General features: G+C 44.4%; 4 protein-coding genes across 8 annotated transcripts; 2 read left to right on the forward strand and 2 right to left on the reverse strand.

Moving 5' to 3' along the window:
• Positions 1-123: 123 nt before the first annotated feature.
• Positions 124-4,761, reverse strand: aida (axin interactor, dorsalization associated). The gene is made up of 10 exons (XM_030344506.1): positions 4,478-4,761; positions 3,842-3,908; positions 3,495-3,548; positions 3,274-3,328; positions 3,104-3,167; positions 2,690-2,793; positions 2,152-2,274; positions 1,800-1,922; positions 1,126-1,243; positions 124-892 (listed from the first exon to the last, which is right to left on the reverse strand). Exons 1-10 carry the CDS (start codon positions 4,582-4,584, stop codon positions 793-795), a joined length of 915 nt encoding a protein of 304 aa, XP_030200366.1. The 5' UTR covers positions 4,585-4,761; the 3' UTR covers positions 124-792.
• An 852-nt stretch (positions 4,762-5,613) lies between these two features.
• Positions 5,614-13,014, forward strand: rnf8 (ring finger protein 8, E3 ubiquitin protein ligase). 3 transcript variants are annotated; one of them, XM_030344489.1, is made up of 10 exons: positions 5,615-5,966; positions 6,253-6,381; positions 7,401-7,798; positions 7,853-7,954; positions 8,109-8,313; positions 8,898-8,960; positions 9,241-9,330; positions 9,541-9,648; positions 10,032-10,236; positions 10,794-13,014. In XM_030344489.1, exons 1-10 carry the CDS (start codon positions 5,844-5,846, stop codon positions 11,087-11,089), a joined length of 1,719 nt encoding a protein of 572 aa, XP_030200349.1. In that variant the 5' UTR covers positions 5,615-5,843; the 3' UTR covers positions 11,090-13,014. The 3 variants fall into 3 exon arrangements, with proteins under 3 accessions (XP_030200350.1, XP_030200349.1, XP_030200348.1); XM_030344490.1 differs by having other exon boundaries at positions 5,614-5,966; positions 7,401-7,954; positions 10,032-10,243; positions 10,794-11,103; XM_030344488.1 differs by having other exon boundaries at positions 7,401-7,954.
• Positions 13,015-13,067: 53 nt separating this feature from the next.
• drc5 (dynein regulatory complex subunit 5) lies at positions 13,068-16,234 on the forward strand. 2 transcript variants are annotated; one of them, XM_030344500.1, is made up of 5 exons: positions 13,068-13,141; positions 13,494-13,666; positions 13,777-14,390; positions 14,763-15,212; positions 15,941-16,234. In XM_030344500.1, the coding sequence occupies exons 2-5, from the start codon at positions 13,510-13,512 to the stop codon at positions 16,091-16,093; spliced, it is 1,374 nt and encodes a 457-aa protein (XP_030200360.1). In that variant the 5' UTR covers positions 13,068-13,141; positions 13,494-13,509; the 3' UTR covers positions 16,094-16,234. The 2 variants fall into 2 exon arrangements, with proteins under 2 accessions (XP_030200360.1, XP_030200361.1); XM_030344501.1 differs by lacking the exon at positions 13,068-13,141 and having other exon boundaries at positions 13,148-13,666.
• A 651-nt stretch (positions 16,235-16,885) lies between these two features.
• tmem151ba (transmembrane protein 151Ba) lies at positions 16,886-25,354 on the reverse strand. Of its 2 annotated transcripts, XM_030344494.1 has the most exons (3): positions 25,181-25,354; positions 23,815-23,976; positions 16,886-20,789 (listed from the first exon to the last, which is right to left on the reverse strand). In XM_030344494.1, the coding sequence occupies exons 2-3, from the start codon at positions 23,908-23,910 to the stop codon at positions 19,317-19,319; spliced, it is 1,569 nt and encodes a 522-aa protein (XP_030200354.1). In that variant the 5' UTR covers positions 23,911-23,976; positions 25,181-25,354; the 3' UTR covers positions 16,886-19,316. The 2 variants fall into 2 exon arrangements, with proteins under 2 accessions (XP_030200354.1, XP_030200353.1); XM_030344493.1 differs by having other exon boundaries at positions 23,815-25,354.
• Positions 25,355-25,359: the final 5 nt, after the last annotated feature.

A 25,359-nucleotide genomic window follows, 5' to 3' on the forward strand; every position in this document is an offset into this window, starting at 1 on the left:
AGTTATGCATCCTGATGTTAAGTCAGTCAAATACTAAAAAAGTATTATCTCGAAGCACATCTTTGGTAAAGATACACCTATACCTACACATAGCCAAAAATACTAAAGAACTCGAGAATAAGGCAGGTTTTAAATGTAAAGTTTATTAGAAATGAAAGCAGTGTAAATATTTGATATGTTTTTGCTGTATGTCCACAAATACTGCACATGATTCTTCATTCATGCCCTCGCATACACATAAAACGCACACACAAATGTTCAATCAGTTAGTGTTATCTTTGAGGGTAAATTTATCGCCTGATATTACAAAAATACAAAAAAAACATCACCATGATATTCCAAATGGAGAGATAACCCATGTGATATGAATCCAACCATATTCAATGTAAAGTGATTCAGGAAGCACTGTCTTTTCCATCTTACTGGGACTGCATCACATCATTTAAAACAAAATATATATTTTTGTGCCTAATTTGAAATCTGTTCGCATTTAATCCATTCAAGTAGTTTCATTGGTTAAAACCCAAAAAAGATAAAAGCTTGAATTTCCATAGCAGACGAGGACTCAATTGTGTCACTATTGGTTTGAGTAAATAAAAATCTGAAATGCACATTCAATAGCGCGGTTGGAAAAGCGAACCAATCGTGGTTCAAGTAAGTATTGCTGACTTGCTGTGTTAATGCTTCACACCAAAGATTGGCGGGGTTATGAACGGTTGATGAGGCTGATGTGGGTGTGTAGCTTAACAAGTGGTGCCACCAGGCAGTTCCAGGCATGTAGCAGGTTCTCCCTCAGCTGTCCTTGTGCAGCGTCTGATGGAGATGGAGATATAGTGGTTTCTTGGTCATGAGCTGGAGTTTCTTCCTTTTGTAGTCAGTGGGCTTCCTGTACCTGGGGCACAAGCAGTAAGGAACAGAAGGAATGGGTCATTGACACCACAACAGACACACCATGAAAGACGATTAACTGGAGATATCACTATTTCACTGCTTATGTTACCCAGTAGTTTAACGGTCATTTGAAATCAATTTTATATCAGAAACAGCCATTAATTAGCCATACATTCAATATTAATATCTGTGCATCCTTAGTATAAGGACTCAGACATTGGAAAGGAGACTCACAGCTCAATCACAATTGGGCCGGGCTTTATTTCATCCATCTCCATGAAAGCGAAGCATTTTGTGCTGGTAAACCTCTTCTTGGGTTTGTAATGCTTGAATTCAAAGAAGATGGCCGCTCCTGCAGACAGCAGATAAATCAACAAAACAGAAATTACGTTGTATTATTTCTCATTGTAGTGATACTTTTGCAACACATTGGACATATTTAAATGAAGTACCCAGTGCCTCGTCTTGTGTTCACCATTTTAACCATTGGAAGTTAATGGCTTAAAACTGTAAAACTACACTGTAAGTTTATCATTGCAAAACAATATTCTACATAGACCTACATTGATTTAGAGGGAAAAACAAATCTCTGTCATTGTTTAAGTCTTTAGACACTCTTAACTTTGAACAAAAATGATGGCTGCCGTAAATAAATCATTGATATAATGGTTTTAGTCTCTAGACACTCATGACACACATCATTTTGAAAAATAAAAAATTGTGAATAAGTCACAAAACAGTTTGAACAAAAAGGTAAAATATAGGTTTAAATTCAATGATGGAAAACTATAAAAACACGACGCACGGTTTCACGCTATTGAACCAACACAAAGCATGGTCACCGAACCCCTGCATTGGTCAGAAAATGGTGCATTTAAACAGCACGGCCCTATGTCTAAAGGAGGTACCTTTGGGTAGCTTCTCCACGTGTTTCTGGATCTCCACCTCTACGCTGAAGTGGATGTAGGTGTCTTCCTTCCTGGTGGCCAAAGGGGTATCTTGCACCTGGTTCACGTCAATCCCATTCACATCTGAACAGAGGAGACAAGTTAGGGGTTTGATTGAAATTGAAAAGCAGAACATCAACATTCTAGGTGCAATGGAATGCCAGGGTATCTTTCCAACCTTAATGATGCTTATTTGTCATTATTTATCACTCATTTCCTAAGAAATATTGTTGTTTAATGGATCCCTATCATCCCCATTATTTTCCACATTCAGCTGTAGCAATAGAAGGAATATATACATGCACATACATACCTTTTACACTGATGGTCATGTAGGGGTCGATACATTGGCCAGCATCCTTCAAGCCAATTTTATCAATCCTAAGTGTAAGAAGTGTCATGCTGGGCTCTGAGGGTAACCGTGGTAACAATGTACCTGTAACAGACCATGGTTAAATATGGCATTCTAAATATGGTCAAGTATGCTTTAAAATGCACATACTGTAAGGAAGCCCCATACTACGCCAGCCTCGTGAGACACTCCTGATCTCACACATTAGGTTTCTTTTAACAAAAAGGAAAGTGAATGATAATACCGAACTGCACCAAAGTTGAGTGCACAATGAACTGCAGAGGCAAAGCCAATAGGGGCAAGTTTTTTCACTGATGTTTACCACTGATTAGCAGCTTAGTGTATGTACATTTCTGACAATAGGCTACGATTATGGGGATGGTATCATCCGGTGAACTGTGTTATCACAGAGGTCTGGCGATCCTCTGGGTTTAAAAGCTAATCCTAGCGAAGATGAGAATGATGCATTGGTGGTGGTGGTGTAGGCGTGCTGTAGTACCTGATACTTGAGATGGGAAGGTCTCAGCAGACCCAGCTCCTGCTGCAGCATCCTCTTCCTCTTCCAGCTCCAGGTTCTCCTCTTCCCCTGGAGCTAGGATTTTTCTGATGGTTTCAAAGTTTTAATCATGTTATTTTGGAAGAAATACCTCAACGCTAAAGCCTCATCCAAACCACGTACCGATGCTATTAAATACTTTAATACACTAGACGGACTCAAGACCTTTGACGGTTGCTTATTGAGATTTCATGTTCTAAATTACAAATGTAAAATGTCTACCATGACTTTACATCAAATGTCTCTTTAACATCAGACGATGTGTACCAAAATGTATTTTGGTACACTGATATAAATATCAGTGTTGGAAAACCTCCTTAATAAAGGCTATTGGATGTTTTTTTTCTTGAGTCTTACCTTAATGGCACCGGCTGGACATCAAAGGGGAATTCTTTGTTGTAAGTCAGTATATTTTTTATAACTATGAAGAAAGACATAAACATAAGTCAAAGTGTGTTTATTTGCCTCTGCAAAATGAGTTGGCTGCAAATGCACCATTATTTCCTCTCGAGTCGATTAATACTAACTGGGTTCCAACGTCTTCAGCTCCTCTAACCTGAAGTCTTCCGTTGGCTGTGAGCACTATGCCAAAACAATAACAAACAAAATACACAACATAATAAATGCACCTGTGCTATACTATTAATAGATATAAGTGGTATTATTAAAGACTCATAATTAAGAGTATGTTGATTGATTGTACAAAATCAATTAACATATAGAAGCAAAATAACAGTTTGATACAGACCTGCAAACTTGCACTTCTCAGCTCCAGACATGTTGCAAATTTGCCTAATGTTTTCTGAAGAGCAACAAATGTGTACAATTAAGAAGACAAATTTGTTTTCTCCCTCAGGCTCCATGCTGTGGTGTAGTTTACACAATGTATTTAAAAATATGCCAATTCATTCTACCATTCTAACAGACCATGTGCACAAATACATTCAAAGACATGGTATCTGACTTAACTAGTTATTCCCTTTTCTTTTATATTTTAAACCTACTTTGAGATTAGAAAGCTAAATTTATGCTCAACTCTCAAACTAGGCATCGCAATCCTCGAATATGTACCAGCCAAACGTTCAGTTTGAATACCTTCTGATCTTCAGTGAAGTTTGTGGAATTGGTTGACTGGACCTCTTTTTGGAGCTGGCGTGCCAATCTGGATCAACCATTATTGACAAAGTAAAGAGAGCAGGTCAAGTTTTGTATTTTATCACATATTAAACATTTCCAAAATGCATATAATTTAGGAGGATACATGATAAGGTGCACAATTATTATTATTTTTTTCAGGAGGGATATTAATGCTTGCACTACAAGAACAAAAGGGCTTTGGCTGTGACCTGAGAAAGGTTGTTGTATACACACACACACACACACACACACACACACACACACACACACACACACACACACACACACACACACACACACACACACACACACACACACACACACCTCACAACCTGACATGTATGGCCGCAGATTATCTAGAATGATGGGAAACGTGGTAATAAGTCCGATATCTCTGGTCCAAGGATGCTTTTAATATCATGAATTGGTAATACAAATGCACTGTCTGAACAGCATATAGATGGCGAGTAACAATGCATGGGCAAGGGTATTTAGATGATACAGAAGACACTCGTCGTGGGAGTGGATAGAGCAACTGAGAAAACAGTTCAAACTGATAAGAGGCAATTGTATGACACATGTTGATGAACTTACATTTGGTACTCATCAATAGCCTCCACTAATTGTCCCCACGAATCAAAGTCTGTCCCTTTACTGAAACTCGCATGCCATTTCTGGATAGTCTTGGTGACATCAGACATTTTCACACACTCGTCAGCGAAGTACTTTCGGGGTTAGCATCGCCGATTTGACTCTATAACGCTTGTGGCATCGTCGTTAGACAGGTAAGGACGTTATCCGAAGGCGTACCGTTGTGTTGAAAACAACCGGCGACCAAGCCCTTATTGCTCGGTCAATGTATTGCATCCGGAACAGACAGGAAGTCCCACCCTTTTGGTTATTGTACTACTGGGGAATCGATATGAATATCCATATTATCTTTTTAATAAAACTTTGGTTTGATATTATAATTAATAATTTTTGAATGATATGAATTGTTTAATAACCTTATTGTATAGACTAGGCCTGAACACTGTCGCTAAAGGCTAAATGTGTTGTCCAACTTGCAGCATGCCTGCAAGTCGAGGGAAACAGAGATGTGGCAGTTGGCACGTCTGGAGGAGAATGAGGAGTGTCGAGAAGGGACACGAGAAAGAGGACAGTGGATACAAATCTGATAGTTTTAGTAAAGGGAAAGAAGAGATTACACTTTGAGTATACCATTAACCTTGGCATAATTATTTAAATAAAGCAGAATCGAATAGCTATGTAAACACCTAAAAATAAAAAATAAATAAACAGTGGGACATGTTTTCTTGAGTTTTCACTGCTCATAGAGAACAAATGTATCATATTTAGTCACGTTTTTATAATTCTTTATTTTTTTAGGTACAATTATCAATATATTTGCATCATAAACCTGATATATTGTCAACTGAAAGTTATGTTAATTTTCTCAACAAAACCCTTTCCATCGTTGCAAAACTGCAATGTCTAAACCACTTCCAATCTCTCGTTCCTTTCATTTTATTTTATTTTATTTTATTGCCACCTGTCCCAGCTGCGTTTTGACACTACTTTAGTGCGTTGAGGGATGGGCCAAGTTACAACAAAGTGGTTTCATTCATGGTTGCAATGTGACAAAATATACAAACACATACATTTAACTCCATGGAAACCAACGTGCATTGTTTACTTGCTTTTTTTTTTTTGCTACAGCCGTTTCTACAAGCAACCGGATTGATTTACAGAATTTTATCAATAGTGTTGGTATCTTTATGTTTTTGTACTTGTTACTTATCGCCAGTCTGATTCCGTCTCCTGTACAGAGGGCGGCAGTAATTCCCCGCCACACACACACAAAACAGCTGAAGAAGAGCAAGAAGAAGCTCCTAGCAAGTTTGGGCTTTATTTATATCAGTTTCATTGTTTTGAATTAGTTATATAGGATGAGTTAAAAATGGAATCAGTGACATCCGAGTCCTCAGCATGTGATAAGCAAGAATCCGCAATTCCTGAAGCATGCTGTTTGACGCGGATCGGAAGCAATGCAGACTGGCTTCTGTTGCCGGAGAATCAAGAGGTTCGGGTTTGCTAGTTAAACCACAGGCTATCTTTCATTATTTTTTTAACGCTAGCTACATTTAAGTATAGTAACATTAGCGGTTTAAACTCACCAGGCAGACCTTATTGATCAAATGCACGTAACACGAAATATTTTGGCTTACCTACGTTAATACGTTTAATACGTTTGCTCGATACAACTAGCGTGTACGATATACACTCAATTACAACTCCGGAACGAAGCTAGATGCAAAGCGTTACTTCAATCGATGACCTGATGTGAACCTTGTTTGTGTACTGGACAGATCAAGATTGGACGTGGTGTAGACGTCACCTACCAGCTCGTATCACCGTCTTGCCCTCTGATGATCTCCAGACTGCACTGTTGCTTCAAGCAAAAGGGAGATGGGCATTGGACTGTCACAGACAAAATGGTATGCAAAGTTCAAGTAATAGTAACCCAAGTACCCTGTTTTTGCTCCTTTCTTATTTGTATAGCTAGAATATATGCTTGTTATGCTACCATTATGTATTTCCATTGTGGCATCCCGGCGGGGAGGGATCCCACACTACACTGGTCCAAAGGTTTCCTTCGCGACAATTAAGAGAAGTTAGGTGGTGCGTCAAGCCTTAAATGTTGCCCGTAAAGCTGGGCTAATCAACCTCCTTAACAAGTGGGCCGAAAAGGAAAACCAGGTTCATGGGCCACACAGAGTAAAACTACATGAATGAATCGCTACAAATAAATCGTACTTCAAGTAGTGTTAACTTAATATGTATAGTACTACTACATGGAATAAACTTGTCAGACGCATTCCTTCCTACTTCACTTTTAATCGTATCATTATAAAAGATTTTGTTCTCACATATTTTGGACACGTATTTAGAATTCAACAATGTTGTTTGAATCATCACAAAACAGAACAACTGTACATATGAGACATTTTGAGCCACTGAGTCAGTGAGAACGATTGCACTGCCTTGTTTGCCTAGTTTGGCTCATCCTGAGACACTCATGCAGCTTCTCATAGGTATTCGAACAATGTGCCCTTGTTCTGATGGCATTCATATGAGAAAAGCTAGACTCACACGTATCGGTTGAGCCAAACATTGTCAGAATAAGTGATGCCATTTCCTGATTGTGGGGTACTGATACTGGCTAGTATCACCGGCTACACACGTAAACCTGATTTGCATGCAACTATGTTTCTCCTTTATTTTATCTATTTTTTGCATGCGACCTCTTGCGGGTCAGAAAAAAATTAAGAGGGGCCGCATTTGGCCTACGGGCCGCAAGTTGAATAGGCCTGCCATAAAGCTTTGAGACTAAGTGTGTTTAGGGGACATACAAAATAAAGTAAAATGATTTGGCTGTATTATATTGTAATAATAACATTGTGGTTAGATTTTCATTATAACTTGTTAAGGTGTATATTTCCGCCCGCCCTTCTAGAGTCTAAATGGCGTGTGGGTTAATGGGATACGCATACCTGCGGAGAGAGCCCACCGACTCCGCCTGGGGGACTCCATAAAGCTCGGTGTTGCTGCGGCTGGAGCCCAAGTGGAGCATGAGTATATATTTGTTAGACGGCCCCTCAAAGAACTAGAACCCCACCTGGCGCAGGTGTTCAGTCTGAGTCCCAAGGCGGTCCCTGTGGCCAATACCAGCAAAAGGAAGTTCAGCGCGGATGAAACGGAGCCGTCCACCTCCTCAAAGCAGAAGCTTTATCGCGGCTCCATGCCAAACACTTCCTGTTCCCCACCGGGCCTGGATACAGAACCTAGACAGAGGGCCAGGCCGCCGTCGGAGGACACGCCGGGCCTGGATACAGAACCTAGACAGAGGGCCAGGCCGCCGTCGGAGGACACGCCGGGCCTGGATACAGAACCTAGACAGAGGGCCAGGCCGCCGTCGGAGGGCCTGCCGCTTCACGCTGGGAAACGGCAGGAGGCCATCTTGATCTCTGACGACTCCAACAGTCCCAGCGAACGGGACAATCTTCAGATGTATGTATTAGTGATGGGCAAAGTGGTTATTTGCTGTGTACTGTAACCTTATCCATCCAGGTTGCAATGACCCTTCTGAGCTGAATTGACTGACGGATGAAGGAAAATAGTAATAATAATTATTATTATTATCCCAAACCTGCTCCCTAACCAGGTTCAGCCAGAACCTCCTGACCCTGCGAGCGCGAGTCAAGGGCACCCAGAAGCAGTTGGCCACGCTGGAGGGCACGTCCCAGCAGGGGGATGCCTCCCAGGAGGCCCAGGTCAGGGAGCTGCAGGGCCAGCTGGGGGCGCTGCGCACCAAGACGCAGCACATGGAGATGCTGGAGAAGTCCTTCAGCCAGACCAGAGCACAACTGGTCAGTCACCGAGCAGAGCCTCTCGGGGCTGTCGCGTGAGCCCCCTGTGTTTCAAATTCCAAAAGGGTAGAAGTAGAAAAGCACTACCTTGGCCCCACCGTGAGTTGAAACGTTTGCTCCAAACAGAGGGCTAGCGAAGCAAAAGGTTGACTGACATTTAACTTCAGTCCCCATATCTAAAGTTAGAACCATTAACAAACATTTCTGCTGCAATGTTCATTGAAGTAAAAACTTGTGGCTTTCAATTAAAAAAAACAGAATCAAGAAATCCCAAAGCAGCATTGATATTATTGTTCTGTATATGTGAGGCCATTGTAGACCTATACAGAACTGTGTTGGAATCATGTATCTCGCTGATTGGCAGACGGAATTTGTAAAATTATTTTGGTCCCAGAATTGTATCTTGAGGTAATACTTAGAGTTCCACAGCAATAAATTATGCAGTGTTCCCTACTTTACTTGCTTTTTCACAACCTCCCCTTACACTGTGTCAGCGTTGAGCTCAGGGTGGGCTTATATATCTGAGGCCATTTGTTTTGTACAATCTCCTAAATTGTGTCTGTAATGTGGTACTTGATTTAAAGGCACAGAAGACAAAGCAGGAAGAAGAGGTCTTAAAGAAACAACTAGAAGACGCCTTACAGGAGGTAAGGTCGGATTTAAAGTTTGCAGAGAATGCGATTTAATAATTTGCTTTTGCAATGAGTCTTTAGCTAAAATATCAAACTTGTGTTCTCACTTATTGAGCTTATATCAGTAAATGATGTGGAATAATTGAGAATGCTAAAAGGGAAAACTGGAATCAGTTTCACGTGCTCTTTGATTAAACATAAAACCCCAAAAATATTTAGTTTGTTTTTTAAATCGAACCAAATAGTAATTTCATCAGTTTTGAAGTCTTTCAAACTGTACTGTGACGTCCAACAGCAAAGGAACGTCATGGAGGAGCTCGCCCATTCTCGGCAAGGCTTTGAACAAGTCCTTTTGGCGAAGAACAGGGAGCTAGAACTTACCAAAGTAAGTATGGTCATTGTCACATTTCGATCCCACTCATTCTGTAATGGTAGTATCGGCCAACCAAGCATGGTGATTGTTGCGTCAGACAAAGTACAAAACCATTACTTACTGTAGACAGTTGACGTACGTTTCGTTGTTTGGGACATGTATTGTACATTGACTGCTCCAACCACACTCACCTTTTACACTGCATCTATCATGGTGGACCAGGTGGAGAAGGAGAAGGAGAGGGCCAAGAAAGAGCAAGTGGTCACGCAGATGACGGAGGTGATGGAGAATGAGCTCCAGTGTATCATTTGTTCCGAGCTCTTCATTCAGGTAAGAGGGCATCGACAATCAATGAATGAGCGTGAGGAGTTATTGTAAATCTCCTTTGAAAGAGCTCCGTGACCAGAAACTTGATTAAACAAGGTTAAATCTTGGAGTTGCATTTGTAAATGGACACAGCTTAGATTCCAGATGGATTTCAAGATGGATGCCACGTATAATTTGCATATAGTTGCAAACAAACTTTTTCCAAACATATACATTCGATTAACTTGCCGTGTCGGACTCGCTGTTGCTTGTCATTGTCAAAATATACTAATTGTCTCTAATGATGTGTCCAAAGTTTTACTCCCTCTAGCACGAAGGAAGCAAAAGAAAAGTATCGAAACAATTGCATTGAATTAAAATATTTTTGTGTCTACTTTTGGCGACAGGCTTACGTGCTGAACTGCAGTCACATCTTCTGCCTGTACTGCATCGGCGAGTGGCGCAAGCGCAAAGACGAGTGTCCCATCTGCCGCCAGACGATCCGCTCGCAGACGCGCTGCCTTGCTGTGGATAACTTCATCGACAGCATGGTGCAGAACCTCAGCGCCGATACCAAGACCAGGAGACAGGTGATCGTCAACGAGAGGGAAGGTGAGAGGTGCGTCAAACGCCACGAGCAAGCAAGATGGCAAGCGTCGCGGTGCCAGTCTCTCCCGCGCTGCAGAGATGCTTCCTAGTTCCTACTGCCCTGCGGGTGTAGGACACCGGTAGTGTCCTAGCCCTCACAACACTCTTATTATTTTCAAACACGGCTCAACACCGTTCAGTGTGCTGCAGCTTTTTTTGAAAACAATCGACTTTATTTATGCACGTGCCATCTTATGGTTTTATTTTACGTTTCTCTTTTAAATGCTGGGCGGTCTCTTGGTTTCAGAGAGAACGAGCTGGTTGGGCCAAAAGCGAGCTAGTCTGTTTGTCTGCGTGCTGGAAAGCCAGCTTGTGTATCTCGACGTGCCCGTTAGAAACACCAGCGAGATATGATACCCTCTTCCTTCTTATTTGCAATTGTTTTGATTGTCTTGGGTGACCAAGGGTTCAACTGGCTGAATTATTATACTTGATACTTTTTTTGACCCTCCATCTCCATGCGTTTATTATTTTTATGGGACAAGTATCACTGTGTTTGTTTTGGTTGTTGGGTTTCTCAGGAGCCACGCCTCCGGAGGTGACGGTGATCCAAGATGACAGCAGCACGACCAGCAGAAGCAGCAGCAGCAGCAGCGGCTCCAGCGGGAGCAGCCTGGACAGCGGCAGCGAGTCGGACAGCGACGCGGCGGACGGGGAGGTGGAGAACATCAGCCCTGCGGACGGCAGCATCCACCTGGACAGCTCGGGGGACGGCACGGTGGAATCGGTGGGCACGGACAGCAGTCATCAGAGCCTCGACCTCAGCTCCTCCACCAGCAACATCTCGGGGGGCGATGACGGCTTTTATAATTGGTGAAAGGCCTGGGTGGGCTGGGGGTTAAAGGCCGATCGCAAGGCACCAGAAGCACGTGGACTGCGACGTGCGCTTGCTCGAGCAGCGAGGGGACGTTTTTGTGACGCATAAGGATTACGACCTTCGCTGCAGTTTTCGGTTCTTCAACAGAAAGAATCGAGCGGTTGAACAAAATAGTATGAATTATTATTTGAATTATTATGTTCTTGTTTTCTTCAGCTGTTTTCGTCCGCTGAACAATGTGATGGGCCATTGGTGCAATTTTCTGCTCCTCTGTGGACTTTTCTGTTATTTTGGTTTGTGCTTTGTAGTATTTATGCTGTGGTCATGATGAATGGAAACGAGTAAAAGTTTGTTTGTATTTCGTGACGCAATTGTGAAACATGTTAAACTTAAAGGAATTGTACAATCAGGACCCATGCTCTACTTGCTAGGTTATAGGTCGACACAAGGGGGCGCCTGATCAAAACCTTATTCACTAATCTAATGTATACTTTTTTGCCTAATGCAAAAGGAAAAGAGACTGCAGCCATGTTTTAACAATATCTATATACACAAACTCTGCAGCCTCCTTGATTTCCTCGACTAAAAGAAAATCATGAATTGAACTTGCCAAAGCTGTGAGATATGAGAAAACATTTGTAAGCATAAAGTAAAATGTGATGTTTGGTATTCACTCTTCATTCAAACAGCGTTTCTAAAAGCACTGGAAATAAGGTGTAATGTGTAACATGATGCATTATTTTCAAACCAATATTTCCCTGGATGCCATGGGAAACTGGCACACTTCTCCCTTTGGTTACACTTTGATCGTATCTACTGCATTCATTGAAATATTCTGGATTTTCTTCTGGGATATCCCAGCGTTCGCATCCTGCTTCCGACTAGACCGTGATCTGTCGAGCCACCGTGACATTTCTTCATATTGATTTGGTCATTAAGGGCGACAGACCATGTTGACTGCCTTGCCAAAACGATATGCCTTTCGTGGCCACTAGCACACACCAGGATTGGTAAACATCTTGAGCCAGGGACTCACTTCACTGTGCTTCTGGGCACTTGTAAAAACTACAGCAGCATCCGGAGTGCGCGGGCTGACCTTCCTTCCTTCCTTCCTTCCTGCACGGTGGACGGCTGACGTCAGGGCAGTCCATTAGAGCCAGTGCAGCGCGATGGAAGCGTGCGTCTTGTCGGGCTGTGTTGCACAACTCCGACAGTGACGGAGCAGTGCCTCGGAGCCACGGTCAAAGCCTGGCTTCTTAAATCATCCTCGAACCTCCTTCCCCACTCAACGAGCTACTTCCACCTAATGGGATGCTGCTAACTTCTATCTTTGTCTATACTCTGATATTTCTGTAATTTATCCTCCTCTCTCTCTCTCTCCCTCTCTCTACTCAGCTCTGTATTTTCTCTCCCAGACTACAGAGGAGCAACCTTGGATCTGCAGGAACGACAGAAGCACTTTGGCCTCGCTGTTTGCCATTTTAGTTTGCTCTACTCGTGTGTTCGCACCCTTGTTACCCCCAGTGATCTCCATCATAGGACATAAAGCCTGCATCCCTAACACACTGTCCACACATTGCTCATTTGCCCACACTTTCTACTCGAAAGGGGACATCTTTGTATTTGTGGCACAAATGTGGGGTAGTATGTAGTACTGTAGTTATTAGTACAGAGATACGTTTTCTCTGTTGATGTATTATACAGGGAAGAGCAGAGATGGCAAAGATTAAGGTTCATTCGAAATTCACAAATTTACATTCACATAGGCCTACGTTTTTTTGACAGTTTTTCTTGTTTTAGATGGGCAATTTTTATTATGTCCTTTGTACTTAAATATAAAACAAACATTACGGCCTTTATATAATTACGAATGGTTCTTTAACACTTTTATTTCAACATATTTTGATTAAAAATGACTGAATCGATACAAGAGCGTTTTATTGCTAACGTCACAGACTGATTGTTGATTTTGGTTGCCTAGCAACGAAGCTTAAGCTTTGAAATTGTGCGGTTTGTTACCAAGGCGTCAAGTTATCCAGACAAGCGCTAGTGGTACGTTATAATGGCGCTATTTATCCCATTGAATGCACATTTCTAGATATTACGTTTGTAGAATGTTATGTTCCACATAAACGATACTCTTTGTTTCGCTGCTCTAGATGCTTTTCGCATCAAATAGTTTTGACCGGGATTCTTGGGCTGATGCTACCGCTAATGTTAGGCAAGATGTAGCATTGACAAACGCATATCTAGCTTTAGTTTTCAGGTAAGTAGTGGTAGAAGTAGAATTGATCAGGCCTATGTTCCCTCCTTAGAGGACATCTCGCCTCTTACGGAGCAGACAGTCCCTGCAAGTAACATTTTATCTATAATACATCCACCTGACCATATTGCCCACGGACAGTATTTCTTCTGGCACAATGTCCAAGTCCATCGATCCTCCAGTGGAACAAATCAACGCGTTTGGGGACCATGGACCACTGCGCAGGATCATTGCTGAAGACCCAGAGTGGTCCCTTGCTCTGGTGCCTCCCTTATCCATACTCTGCCTGCAAAACATCGTGACAAACTTCGAGGGTATGCTCTTCAAAGGCACAATTGACAAACAGCTTTATCAATTACAGTATCATAACAACATATTAATAGGATTCATTGTACATGTGCTGGTTGTGACCATGTCATTAAAGAAAAGCAGACCATCGAAGAGCTGCTGCCCGCTCATAAGGAGTACGTGCTGGGCCGGCTGCCCCCCTCCCTGCCGCTGCACGTCACCGCCAACCTGATCTCGGACCCGGGCTACTGGCGCCGCTGCTGCGTGCAGCGCTGGAACCCCTGCGACGTGTCCCAGTATGGCCACAGCTGGAAGCGCATGTTCTTCGAGAAGCACCTGGAGAACCTGCTGGAGCTGTTCATCCCGGACGTGACGCCGCCGCAATCCATCCTGGAGCTGGTGCCCCTGTGCAGGGACTACGTCCTCAGGCTGGACGTCTCCCAGCTGCTGCCCCCCATCAAGGAGCCCGGGAACCCCGGGAGGGAGAGGCCGCGCGAGGAGCAGCAGCAGGAGGAGGAGGAGGGGGAGGAGGAGCAGGAGGAGGAGGAGGACGCGGCCAGCGACGTGGGTCCGTCGATGGACCACTTTGACTTCGGCCTGCTGTTGGACCAGCTCAGCCGCCTGGAGGAGCTGCGGCTGGTTTACAGGGTCCGGGGCTGCGGCATGAACTTTGAGTGGAACCTGTTTGAGTTCACGCTCCGCGACTGCGAGGCCCTGGCGAGAGCGCTCAAGTCCTGCCACACCTTGAAGGTAATCAGAATGTTTGTGGTTGTTTTTTCGAAAACAGCAGCAATGCTCTCGCTCAAACATAACGAAAAAACACAAAACATGTGTTTTAGTCTACGGTACTGATAATGGTAATGTTCCACATTTGATCGAATCGGTTTATTCTTGGCAGATCCCCAGTTGGCCATACTTATCGGAAAGGGAAGTCAACTGACCCTCCTGTCTCCCGAAAGCTACATCAATGATCATGTAATCTAAGTTCACTCAGGAATGGAAACCGAGCTTCAAGCACAATGATAGATGATACTCGCTGATGGGAATGCGATAATGTGTCTGAACATCACCCGTGTAAGGTCAAGTCTATACAGCCTCACTGCCTCATCTCCTGCCATGAAGGTCCTGAGGCTTTGCCAGAGCAAAGTGGAGGACGAGCGCTGCCGGATCCTGGCCCTCCACCTGCTGGACCACCCGTCGCTACTCGAGCTGGACCTCTCCCACAACCTCATCGGCGACCGAGGGGCCCGGGCCATCGCCAAGCTGCTGTCCAGGAGCCGCCTGGAGGGCCTCGACCTGTACGACAACGAGGTCGCGGGCCCCGGCGGGCGGGCCATCGCCCACGCGCTGTCCCGGAGCGCCACCCTCCGCAGCCTCAACCTGCGGCTGAACCGGTTGGGGGACGAGGGCGGACGGGCCGTCGGCCAAGCTCTGCTGACCAATCGCACACTCCGCCGGCTGCACCTGGGCGCCAACGAGATGGGAGAGGCCAGCGCCGCCGTGCTGGCGCAGGTGCTGGTCCAGAACGACACGCTGACCAGCATCAACCTCTCCTGCAACAGCCTGGGCGCGGTGAGCTTAAGAAAAGCCCTTTTACCTGCATGCGCCTGGCCTGGTTTAGGACCGAGGCCAGGGCAGTACACTGTGTGGTTGTGCTAAAGCACTGCTTCTAGCAAGTTAGGATGTCTTTATGTTCTTCTACTTCTTCCTCGTCTTCTACTACTAAACAATGTGTTATTGAAGTGGTTTACACAAAACACTTGAATTCATTGAAGGTTTTATGTGAGGCAGTAAAGATTTAATTGTCTATATGTAAGCTTTTCTTACCTTTTGAAGCTGTTATCTTTACAAACCTTTTGCACTAGGGAAGACGCATAATTGTTTTGGGAGAAACAATAGATTATTCTAAATTACTCCTGTTGCTTTTGCTTTTGCTTTTACCATTAAATTGCATTGCAGTTTCCAGTAGTTAAGCCATCATGCAGAGGCTATAACTATAGCTAAAATAGGCAATAAATAAATGGTGGAGGGGGGGGATGTGAAAGTGGGTAGGTGTGGATAGTGATGTGGGGTGGGTGGATGAAGTGCTGCAGTCACAGTCATACAGGGATGGTACAGGGAGTTCATGCTGGGGGTGGCGATGGCAGGTGTCGTGCGAAGAGAGATTGAGTGAGATTGCCTACCTACGCTATCTGTGACCGTTACAACCTTTCGACTCCCTGGGAAAGATGGGCTAATAGCATAACAAGGGGGCAAGATGATGATTACGAGTGATGTGTGTGCGTGTGTGTTATGCCCAGGATGGAGGTAAGATTCTGGAAGACGCGATGTCCCATAACAACGCCGTGACGGAGTTTGACGTCCGACTGACGGAGGTGGGCGAGGGGAGCGAGGCCTTTATCGGCCAGAGGGTGCGAAGCAATCAGGGCAGGGTGCGTGAGCATCCCGCCTGAGAGAACGCCAACGGCAAGTAGACTGTGTGATTCAACACAGTAAAACCTGAACGATGCTCACACACTCATGGTTCCCACCGCTCTTCTGTTCACCTCTTGCGGGGGAGAATGACAAAACGGAATAGAGATTGAATCTTTGAAGAATGCGTGTCATTTTGTCCAATCGTTCCTCCGAGACAAATTGTTTTCATAGACCCCACTAACATGATTGATCGTGTGGCTGATCAATGTTGAGCTGAAATCTGTCCAAATGACCTATCGGCAGACACGGTAGTACGCTGTACATAGGAAGCACTTATGTTTGGTTATTCTTTGTAGGCCTTAGCTTGGTAAAAAATGTAATTCCCAAATATGGGATTTTCCAAAAATATCCAGCTTATCAGAGTGACTCTTGGTGGGAAGTAAAGACAACACACATTCTCCTCTGAGAAAAGCCCTCCACGCATATTTCTGTTCATCTTTACCAGAGTTAGTCCATTTTGAATAATATGGTTTTGATTGCTCTATAGATTGCTACACTTTCCTTGGGTGCCACCATCGTTTTTTTTTTACTCATCAGACTGCGGCGCTCCTTGTTCGTCGTGAACTTAAACTCCCTCCCCCTAGGACTGACTGGGTCTATAATATTTATGTTATCCGAAACGGCTTTCAACAGGCCCAAGGCCAGACCGATCTGCAGAGAGAACAGAATGTGAACTCACAAGACCCTGATGGATTACTGCAACAAATATGGGCTATTTATGACACATGATGTTGGTTAACTCAATACCAAAACATGACACCAGAGCAAAATCATTTGTATGGGGTGGTTTTATTTTATTTGAGTGTCCCGATTTGAGCCATGACCCTTGCCTGATATCAGAGGGAATGTACAGTAGACATGGTGGCAGTGTAGACATATGTCTCGAAATGTAACTGACCTGCTGTAGAACAGTGACATCCTTTACTGTGCAGCAACAAGCAAAAAGGAAGGCTTTCGATTGTGTGTATCGCAACAGGCAAGATGTTTCATGATCATTTTGAGGTAAGTCTGTATCAAAATGAATTTACAATGCATATAAAATTTGTTTAAGCTACATAAAAGCACATAAACAAAAGAAAAACATCCAGATGCTAGTTTTCTATAATACATATGTGCCCTGTTAAAAAACTACACATTTAGTTATCACTTTTCAGACTCCAGCTTCACAATATATTGATGATACAAACTGGTTTGAAACTTGTTTATAATTCGTCATCAACATTCAGCTTGTACACCAGGTACAATTGTTCTAATCGGACTTCCTTATTTCTCGTATAAAAAAGCAGCTCCAGAGCTACAGATCATGCTGCTAGGTTATGTTATAAAGCAAGGGGGTTTTCCGCCAAAAAGGAACTACTTAGGGGTAGCTTTGCATGTCTGGGTCATCTACACATCGAATGGTTTCACTTTGGACACCTTCAGTTGTAACATGAACTCCACCCGAATATCAGCTTACAGTAAACATTTATGTTGGCTTGTCATATAACCATATCACTGTTGTTGCAAAATAATTCGTAATTATAATAAAAGAGAGTGAGAGAGTTATCGAGAGACTTGATGTCAGATAGTCCAGGATCAACTGTATATTACGGTAGTCGGGAGATTTTGGGGGCTGCTGTTATTCACTAGGCTCTTATCACAGAGGCAAGCCCGATGAGTGAAGAGGAAAATGCGGACATTAAGTCCATAGTTTCAGACTGACCTTTAACTTAAAGCCTTTTTCCTTTGTTAGGATCATGGGCAATTGTGACAGGGTAACCTCGAATGACTGCAAACCCTCTGACTGCAAGATGAGTGAGCCAGCTTATCCAGGCTCCTTTTTTTATACATACAATGTTATACAGGTCACTGATTTAAAATAAGTAGGACCCAGGGTTCGGAGAATTAAATGAACTGTATAATACACCCAAGGCATACATATTTAGTTTGTTTCTTGTTTGTTACAGATAAGGATGTCTGGTCTGGTTTTATTTTATTTGGGTAATGCTGGAGTGTCAATCCCAGGTTCTTTGATGGATGACTCTCTTTGTCAGGCTCTCTCTCTCTCTCTCTCTCTCTCTCTCCCTCTCTCTCTCTCTCTCTCTCTCTCTCCCTCTCGCTCTATCTCTCTCTCTCTCCATCTCTCTGATCAGCAGACACTGAGTTTATATGGTTATTTTTCAAGAATCTGGTTCTTGTTGCCCAGTGTCTATACGTTGGAAGCTGTTCTAGCTCTTAATATTAATAAGTTGATAATGGATTATTATTAGAAATTAATCGACAAGAATCTTTTAGGGATGGCTGTTAGATACTTAAACAAAGAGGTAAACTGCAATATTATAAATATTTCCAAATATGAAGTTCAATGGCGCCTGTCAAAACAATACATTTAGTCGTTTGTGATGAGGCCTTGGGTTGATGCATCACTGTTGGATAAAGGGTATTTGTCTACATTTTTTTGTGTTGATACGATTTTTGGTGTGTCGCCTTTTCTTTTATCTCCACTCCCTTCTACTCAATCAGTAATTGATTAGGTTGCTATATTTAGAATTCAGGAAGTATCGTGTCACTGTCGTCTAATTGATATTGAATTAATGTCTGAATACAGTATCGGGTGCTATTGTTAAGTTCCTTTTTTAATCCTTTTTGCGGAACAAGACACCATATACAAACAGCTCAATCTTTCAATGACTTTGGAACTATAAATGTTTTATTATAATGAATTAATTATTATAAGGACTTACACTTGAGTGACTGAAATGACTCAAATGAAAAACAATACTAAACATTGTAGCTATTGATTCATGATTTGATGCTTGACATCACTAGACAGAGGTCGCAGGTCACTTTGGTTACTCAAACTTAAGACGGACGAGAAGCTGTGCTCTATTTACAATATGGAGTAGATCGCAGCCCTTCTCAGAGCATCATAACTACAATGTAAAGCTGACTCATTCGTGTACTGTACTGCTGTGCTGCTGCAACGACCCTTATGTCCTTCATAACCGCTTTGGAATTAAACAAACATTGGAGTAAACCAAATACATGGGAGATCTGCAGGTCCATCCAGGCCCAGTCCAGTGGGGCCTTCCTCACCCTGTATTGGCTGAAAGGGGAAAGGCAAGCTAGGTATAAAAACAATACGAGCTAGCTCGCCATCCCTTTGTTCCTTTGCTCAGCGGGACGGGGCAGTAAGCAGCAGAGGGGGTTGGGGCATTGGGGTCAAATGGAGGTCTCTACGCAGGAGCCGTTCCTGTTTAGGGCGTGCTGCTCGTGCCCCGGGCAACCCTCCCCGCGGTGCACGATGAGCACGGGGAAGCACAGGGCGTCCTGGTAGTCCGGGGGTGGTGCGGCCTCGTCGGTCACGCCGCCGCCGCCGCCGCATCCCCGCCGCTGCGCGTCGCAAAGACAGCGCAGGCTTCCGCCGGGCCGCGGCTCCTCCAGGCTGCCGCTGCTCAGCCCCAGGCAGCTGGGCCGCGAGCCGTACAGGCGGCCCAGGGAGAAGCGGCTGGCGCTGCAGGGGAGGCGCGGGCTGGCCCGGGTGCACACGCTCAGCGCGCTGCGCGAGAAGATGGACGAGCTGCTGACGGCGCGGTGGCAGCGGTCGCAGTTGTGCCGGGAGCCTCTTCTGCTGTTGTTTCCGCCGTCGCCGCCGCCGTCGCACGCCGAGTAGCTGTCGCGGCTCCCCGACAGCTGGGCCAGGTCCATAAGGATGGCCTCCGAGTAGCTGGGCACCAGCCCCTGGTTGGAGCGGATGTGCCACTCCAGCTCCGTGCTGTCCACCGTGTTGACCCGGGGGACGCCGCGACCCAACGGCCACTCCCCGGCGTCCGAGGGCGGCGTCGCCCCCGCTCCGGCCGAGTCCAAGCCAAACAGCTTCTCCACGTGGTAGTGGACGCTTGCGGTGCGGTGCTCCGTCAGCACGCGCAGCGGCCAGGACAGGGTGCAGGCGGCCGCCGCCCAGAAGGTGGCGCTGGCCGCGTACCAGGGCGGCCGGTCGGGGTCGGACAACACCAGCATGTGCTCCTTGAAGTCCACGTTCCTCAGGTGCATGCCCTCGCGGGCCTCCAAGTAGTCGTCCAGGCCCTCGTTGTCGGCGAAGAAGCAGCCGCGCTGCGTCAGGTACGAGTTCTCCGACGCCACGTTGGCGAAGCTGAAGCACTTGGTGAAGCGCAGCCGGGCGGCGGCCACGCCCCGCAGCCCCAGCAGGCTCTTGGACACGTCCCTCACGCCGCAGTCGCCATAGTCGAACTCGGCCTCGGCCACGTGCGTGTTGACCCGCTCGTGGTACACCTGCGTGGTGGTGTAGGCGTCGCCGTTGCGGTAGCGCATGACCTGGCGCGTGCGGCGGACGTAGTGGTAGCTGATGGCCTTCCACCAGACGCAGGGCGTGGCCCGCTGCATGCGGAGCACGCGCTGGCCGGCGCTGTCGGCGTCGGCGCGGTACTGAAGGTGGTCGCGGGCGTGGCAGTGCCAGCACTCCACCAGGTACACCACGTAGAGCATAAGCAGGAAGGCCAGGGGGATGGAGAGGTAGCCGTGGGAGCAGGGGCTGGGGTCGTAGAGCAGCGGCGGGCGGCCCTTGCACCACGCCACCGTGCCCACGCAGCCGTAGATCAGCGCCGACAGCAGCAGGCACTTCCAGTGGCTCTCGCGGCAGAAGGACTTGGCGAGAGACTGCTTCACGGGCCACTGCTGCACAGACCCAGGGGGGAAGAGAGAAGATTAAGTGTTTTTTATGATGTAGGCTTTGCATTTCAATTTTAAACTGTTTACGATGCGATGCTGCTGAAATAACACATATTACCCCCCAACCGACACACACACATCATTATGCACTCTGACAAAGTTATTATTAGAAAAACGCATTTGATATCTTTCCTCTGTGTATTGTATTTATAGGTCTTAATGAAGAAAAAAGAGAGGGAAGAGACTTGATGGAAAGTATGAAATATTAAGAGAAACTACATTCTAAGTGCTTTTCCATAGTTTATGCATGAGCATAATAATGTAATGTGATTGCTCATATATAGGTCTCCCCTAATGCAAAATAACCGTAATGCTCACCAGATATAGGGAAATTATAAATTATTATAATCTTAATGTGCGACATACAACTAATTACAATATTATGTGTGTGTGTGTGTGTGTGTGTGTGTGTGTGTGTGTGTGTGTGTGTGTGTGTGTGTGTGTGTGTGTGTGTGTGTGTGTGTGTGTGTGTGTGTGTGTGTGTGTGAATGTATGTATGTGGGTGTTGGGGTGTGTGTGTGTGGAGAGAGGGACAAAGCGACACCGTTAAGTGTGATCAGGGTAAAGGCAGATCATAAGTGTCACTGACGCATTGTTTTAACCAGCTTGCATTGATGTATTGAACTCAATGCACTGCAGTGAACAGCAGCCACACAGGGCAGGGGATTAAATAATAAATGTATATTCCCTTTGCCAGCCCCCACCTCCCCCTCCCCCATGATCCCAAGCCATGGGGGACCATCACCTTCGTCACCACCACGGCCACCCCTACCCCCACGGGGGGCCGTTGTTTTAAGACTTCTGTTCCATGTTAACCTTCTGAGGCCGCTGGAAATGCCAGGCTCGAAGTTCTGCGTTTGCGGTTTATGAATCAGCATCCTGTAAATAACTGATCTAAGTGATACGTGATAAGACAGTTATGGCCCGATGGTTCACCCAATCCCCTGCCAAGTATTTTTTTTTAAATGCCTGCCCCTTTAAATATCAAAACTATTTCCAAGGATGACTTCTAAGATGTATCTGTGCAAAAAACATCTGGCGTGTCAGTCAGTCAGGTTAATCCACTTTTGCCAATGGGACATTGACAGAATATTCCTCTGGCTTCATGCCCTGTTCTAACAGAACAGGGCATAGTTGGCATGGGCACGCGCACGATGTACACATAGTTCATCCCTGTCTCCGCCGTGGCCAATACATATAAAACCATAATGGATTGACTGCAGACATAAAGTAACACTGAAGGGTTTGAATCCTTTTATGAATTCACTTGGGCCCGTGCCACTGGAGTCTTACACTAATGCAGAAATAGCAAATAGAATAAGATTCTCATAAAACATTGGAAAGAACGTGAAATAAGGGATGAAATCTATAATATTTTACTCATGTTGAACCTCAGCTCCCAAATGACGGTTGAATAAGCTAAGATTTTAAACGTTATGAAGCTTAAAAATCATGCAAATAATTGCATTAAACTATTCTTTGCTGTTGTAATTTGGTTTTACTGGGAAAAACAATGCAACAACAACATAGGATTTATATCACAAAATATATTCCAGTTATTTCCATACAATTAAAATGTGATTTCTTCTGAGGTTTCTGTTTTGATTAGGCAAAACCTTGTTCTTACAAAATGACCAACCCCCACAGAATGAGACTGACCCTGTAGCGATGTTCTTCTGATGTCAAATTAGCTACTCAACAAAGCAGAATAAATCACTGTGGATTACCGTCCTACACTTTGAAAATAGCTTTATCATATATCGTTATAGCAAAACTGCCTTAATGAATGTATTCCTGTCCCTGTATATATATATATATATATATATATATATATATATATATATATATATATATATCGATTGTAATATGAATGAACAATATTCAGCAGTTTCTACAAAAAGGGCATGACTTGTAACATGGTTTGCGATAAAAGCGTCTTCCATATACAATGGCATGAAGGTAGTTAAGGAATGTACAACTTCTCATACACACATGACAACTTTAGGATAAAGTAATGATACAATTATGGGTGTAGCTTTAATATATTCCTTGTTAAGATTTAATCTTTCTCAACGATGCCTGTAGGCTTAATGAGGATATCGGGAATCAAACCCAAAAAACTTCTGGCTAACTAAAACACTGCCACCAGACTGTCCAGGCATAGGGCATACTGAGTTCTGACTTAGGTTGCTCATTTGAACGTATGGTATGGTATGTAGCATATTATGTAATTTAATATAAGTAGGCCTAAGTCATATTTCCATATTGACCTTTACATAATTATCGATAGCTGCATACATAAATATCTGAAAACATTATAAAAGTCCACAAAATGGATTTTAACTGGCATTCATTTGTCTTTCACCTGTATGTAGCTTTCTCTTGACATAATAGGAGCAACACCGTTATGTAAAATCACGTGTGCTTGCAACCATCCGATGTGTGGGACACGAGTTCATGGAAAATAAACTCATTTTCCATGAGAAAAAAATACATATACGAATGCAATTTCCATACAACTTGTTAATGTTGTTAAGAAGGCACACACGCACACACACACACACACACACACACACACACACACACACACACACACACACACACACACACACACACACATAAACACACACCCCTCCTCGGATGGGTTATGGCAGCACGGGCGGGCCATACGTCACTGTGATGTGCACTCTATGATCGAACACAAACAAAGGACACGCTATTATTTTTTCTTTCTCTTTCACCTGATCCTTGACACAGACAACTCCTAGTACTACATAGATGACTCATTCATTTACAATGTCTTCAATTATCAATTTCATAGATTGTCTTTCAACTCATAACATGAAAACAGAACTGAACTCATCTGAAAGAATAAGCGTAGTAGGATCCAATAGGATTACCAAATAATAAAAAAAACACTCCAAAATCTGTTGAGGTTTAAACTGTTTAGGTTGTGGATAATGTCTCTCACCTCCTCTCGTGGGTTTTCCGCCGTGGGTTCTTCCTCGGGGACTGTGTCGGTGTTGCTGCTCTCGCTGGCCGCGGATGCCTCGGATGCCGGGGACATGTTTGTATTGACAGCGAACAACCACACATGGGTCTCCTCAGCACCAGCGATGCTACTGACCAACCCCTAAAAACCACTAAGAAATTATAAAACCGCCTTCCTCTGAAAGAAACCACCATGGCATCGCCCCAAGGCAGGAACTCGAGGGGGAAACACTGAGACACACACCCTTAAAAGAAAGATGCATTCTCTCCTCTTTTACGTGAGCGGCGGTTGCGTGGCTACGGGAGTCTACGGCTACGAGGGCTTGTGTACGCTCGCTTGCGCGCGCGTGTGTGTGTTTCAGTGCCCACCACCAAACTGCCCATTTCGAATAGGCAGAAGTTGGCCTCGCGTCTTGTGACGTCCCCCCGTGTAAGATGCAATATGATATGGCAGATTTGTATCTTCTTTCAGTGGCGCCTTTACAATGAGGAGAGGAGATGCTCCTGCAGCCGCCTGAGCGTCGTAACCAGCGACGCGCGGAGGGGTACCAGCCGTGGACAAAGAGACTATAGGCGTTCACGTGCTCACAATCCAAATGTAAATAAGACCTACATCGAGCCTGGGTTACACAGTACACTGTCTTATATGAGTGAATAAGTCAAATAGATATAACAATTATTATTATAATAATATTATAATGATTAGTTATTATAACAACAACTATAATACCATTAATAATAATAGGAATACGTTAGACCTATTAAATATTTAACATAATAAACACTCATTTCAATTTGGAGTTATAGGGCTACGTTAACTTCGATCTCATTGCAAATATGAAGAGCAAAACCCTATCATATTACATTAATAGTCATCAATCTCGGGTGCATTTGACAACAATTAAACAACAAAGTTGCCTCTACTGGCTCTTTCATACAAAAAGCTGAACGATCCAAAGTCCAATTGAATAGTTGTAATCAGCGTTATTTCTTTAAGGTTTGTATGCACTATGGTTCATCTGTAGGCTACATGCATCGATTTCACGCCTGCACTGCGGCTTTGGTATGCCTAGACTGCGAGCGGTTGTCCTGCTCTAAATATAGCCGAGGGGAACTCCGCTGTTGAAGTCACCCTTTGACCCTTTGGCATGTTCACACAAAGTTTCACCCATAAAACAGACCTAACGTTCACCTCCGCGGTGAGTAGGCTGTTTGGATAAATTATAACTTAGGCTAGAACATAGCTATTGAAAGTAACATGGCCTATTGGTCGGATTTAAACAATAATTAGACTGATATTACTTTTTGTTTCCTTATATGACATTGCATTTCTTTACAGGGCTTACGGTAATCGCATGGCTCTTAGTTGTTCATCATCTTGCCTGATTAATGACGGCTCTGGAAAGCACTGTCCTATCGACACAAACACCAAGGAGGTGGCAATGATGACGCTGCACTAACCCAAAGGAATCTTCCGTTCTGCCTTATTAAACCCCACTGGTGCGTCTGACTGATGTCTAGTGGA

Source organism: Gadus morhua, chromosome 21, assembly GCF_902167405.1.
Source record: "Gadus morhua chromosome 21, gadMor3.0, whole genome shotgun sequence".
Lineage (NCBI taxonomy): Eukaryota > Metazoa > Chordata > Actinopteri > Gadiformes > Gadidae > Gadus > Gadus morhua.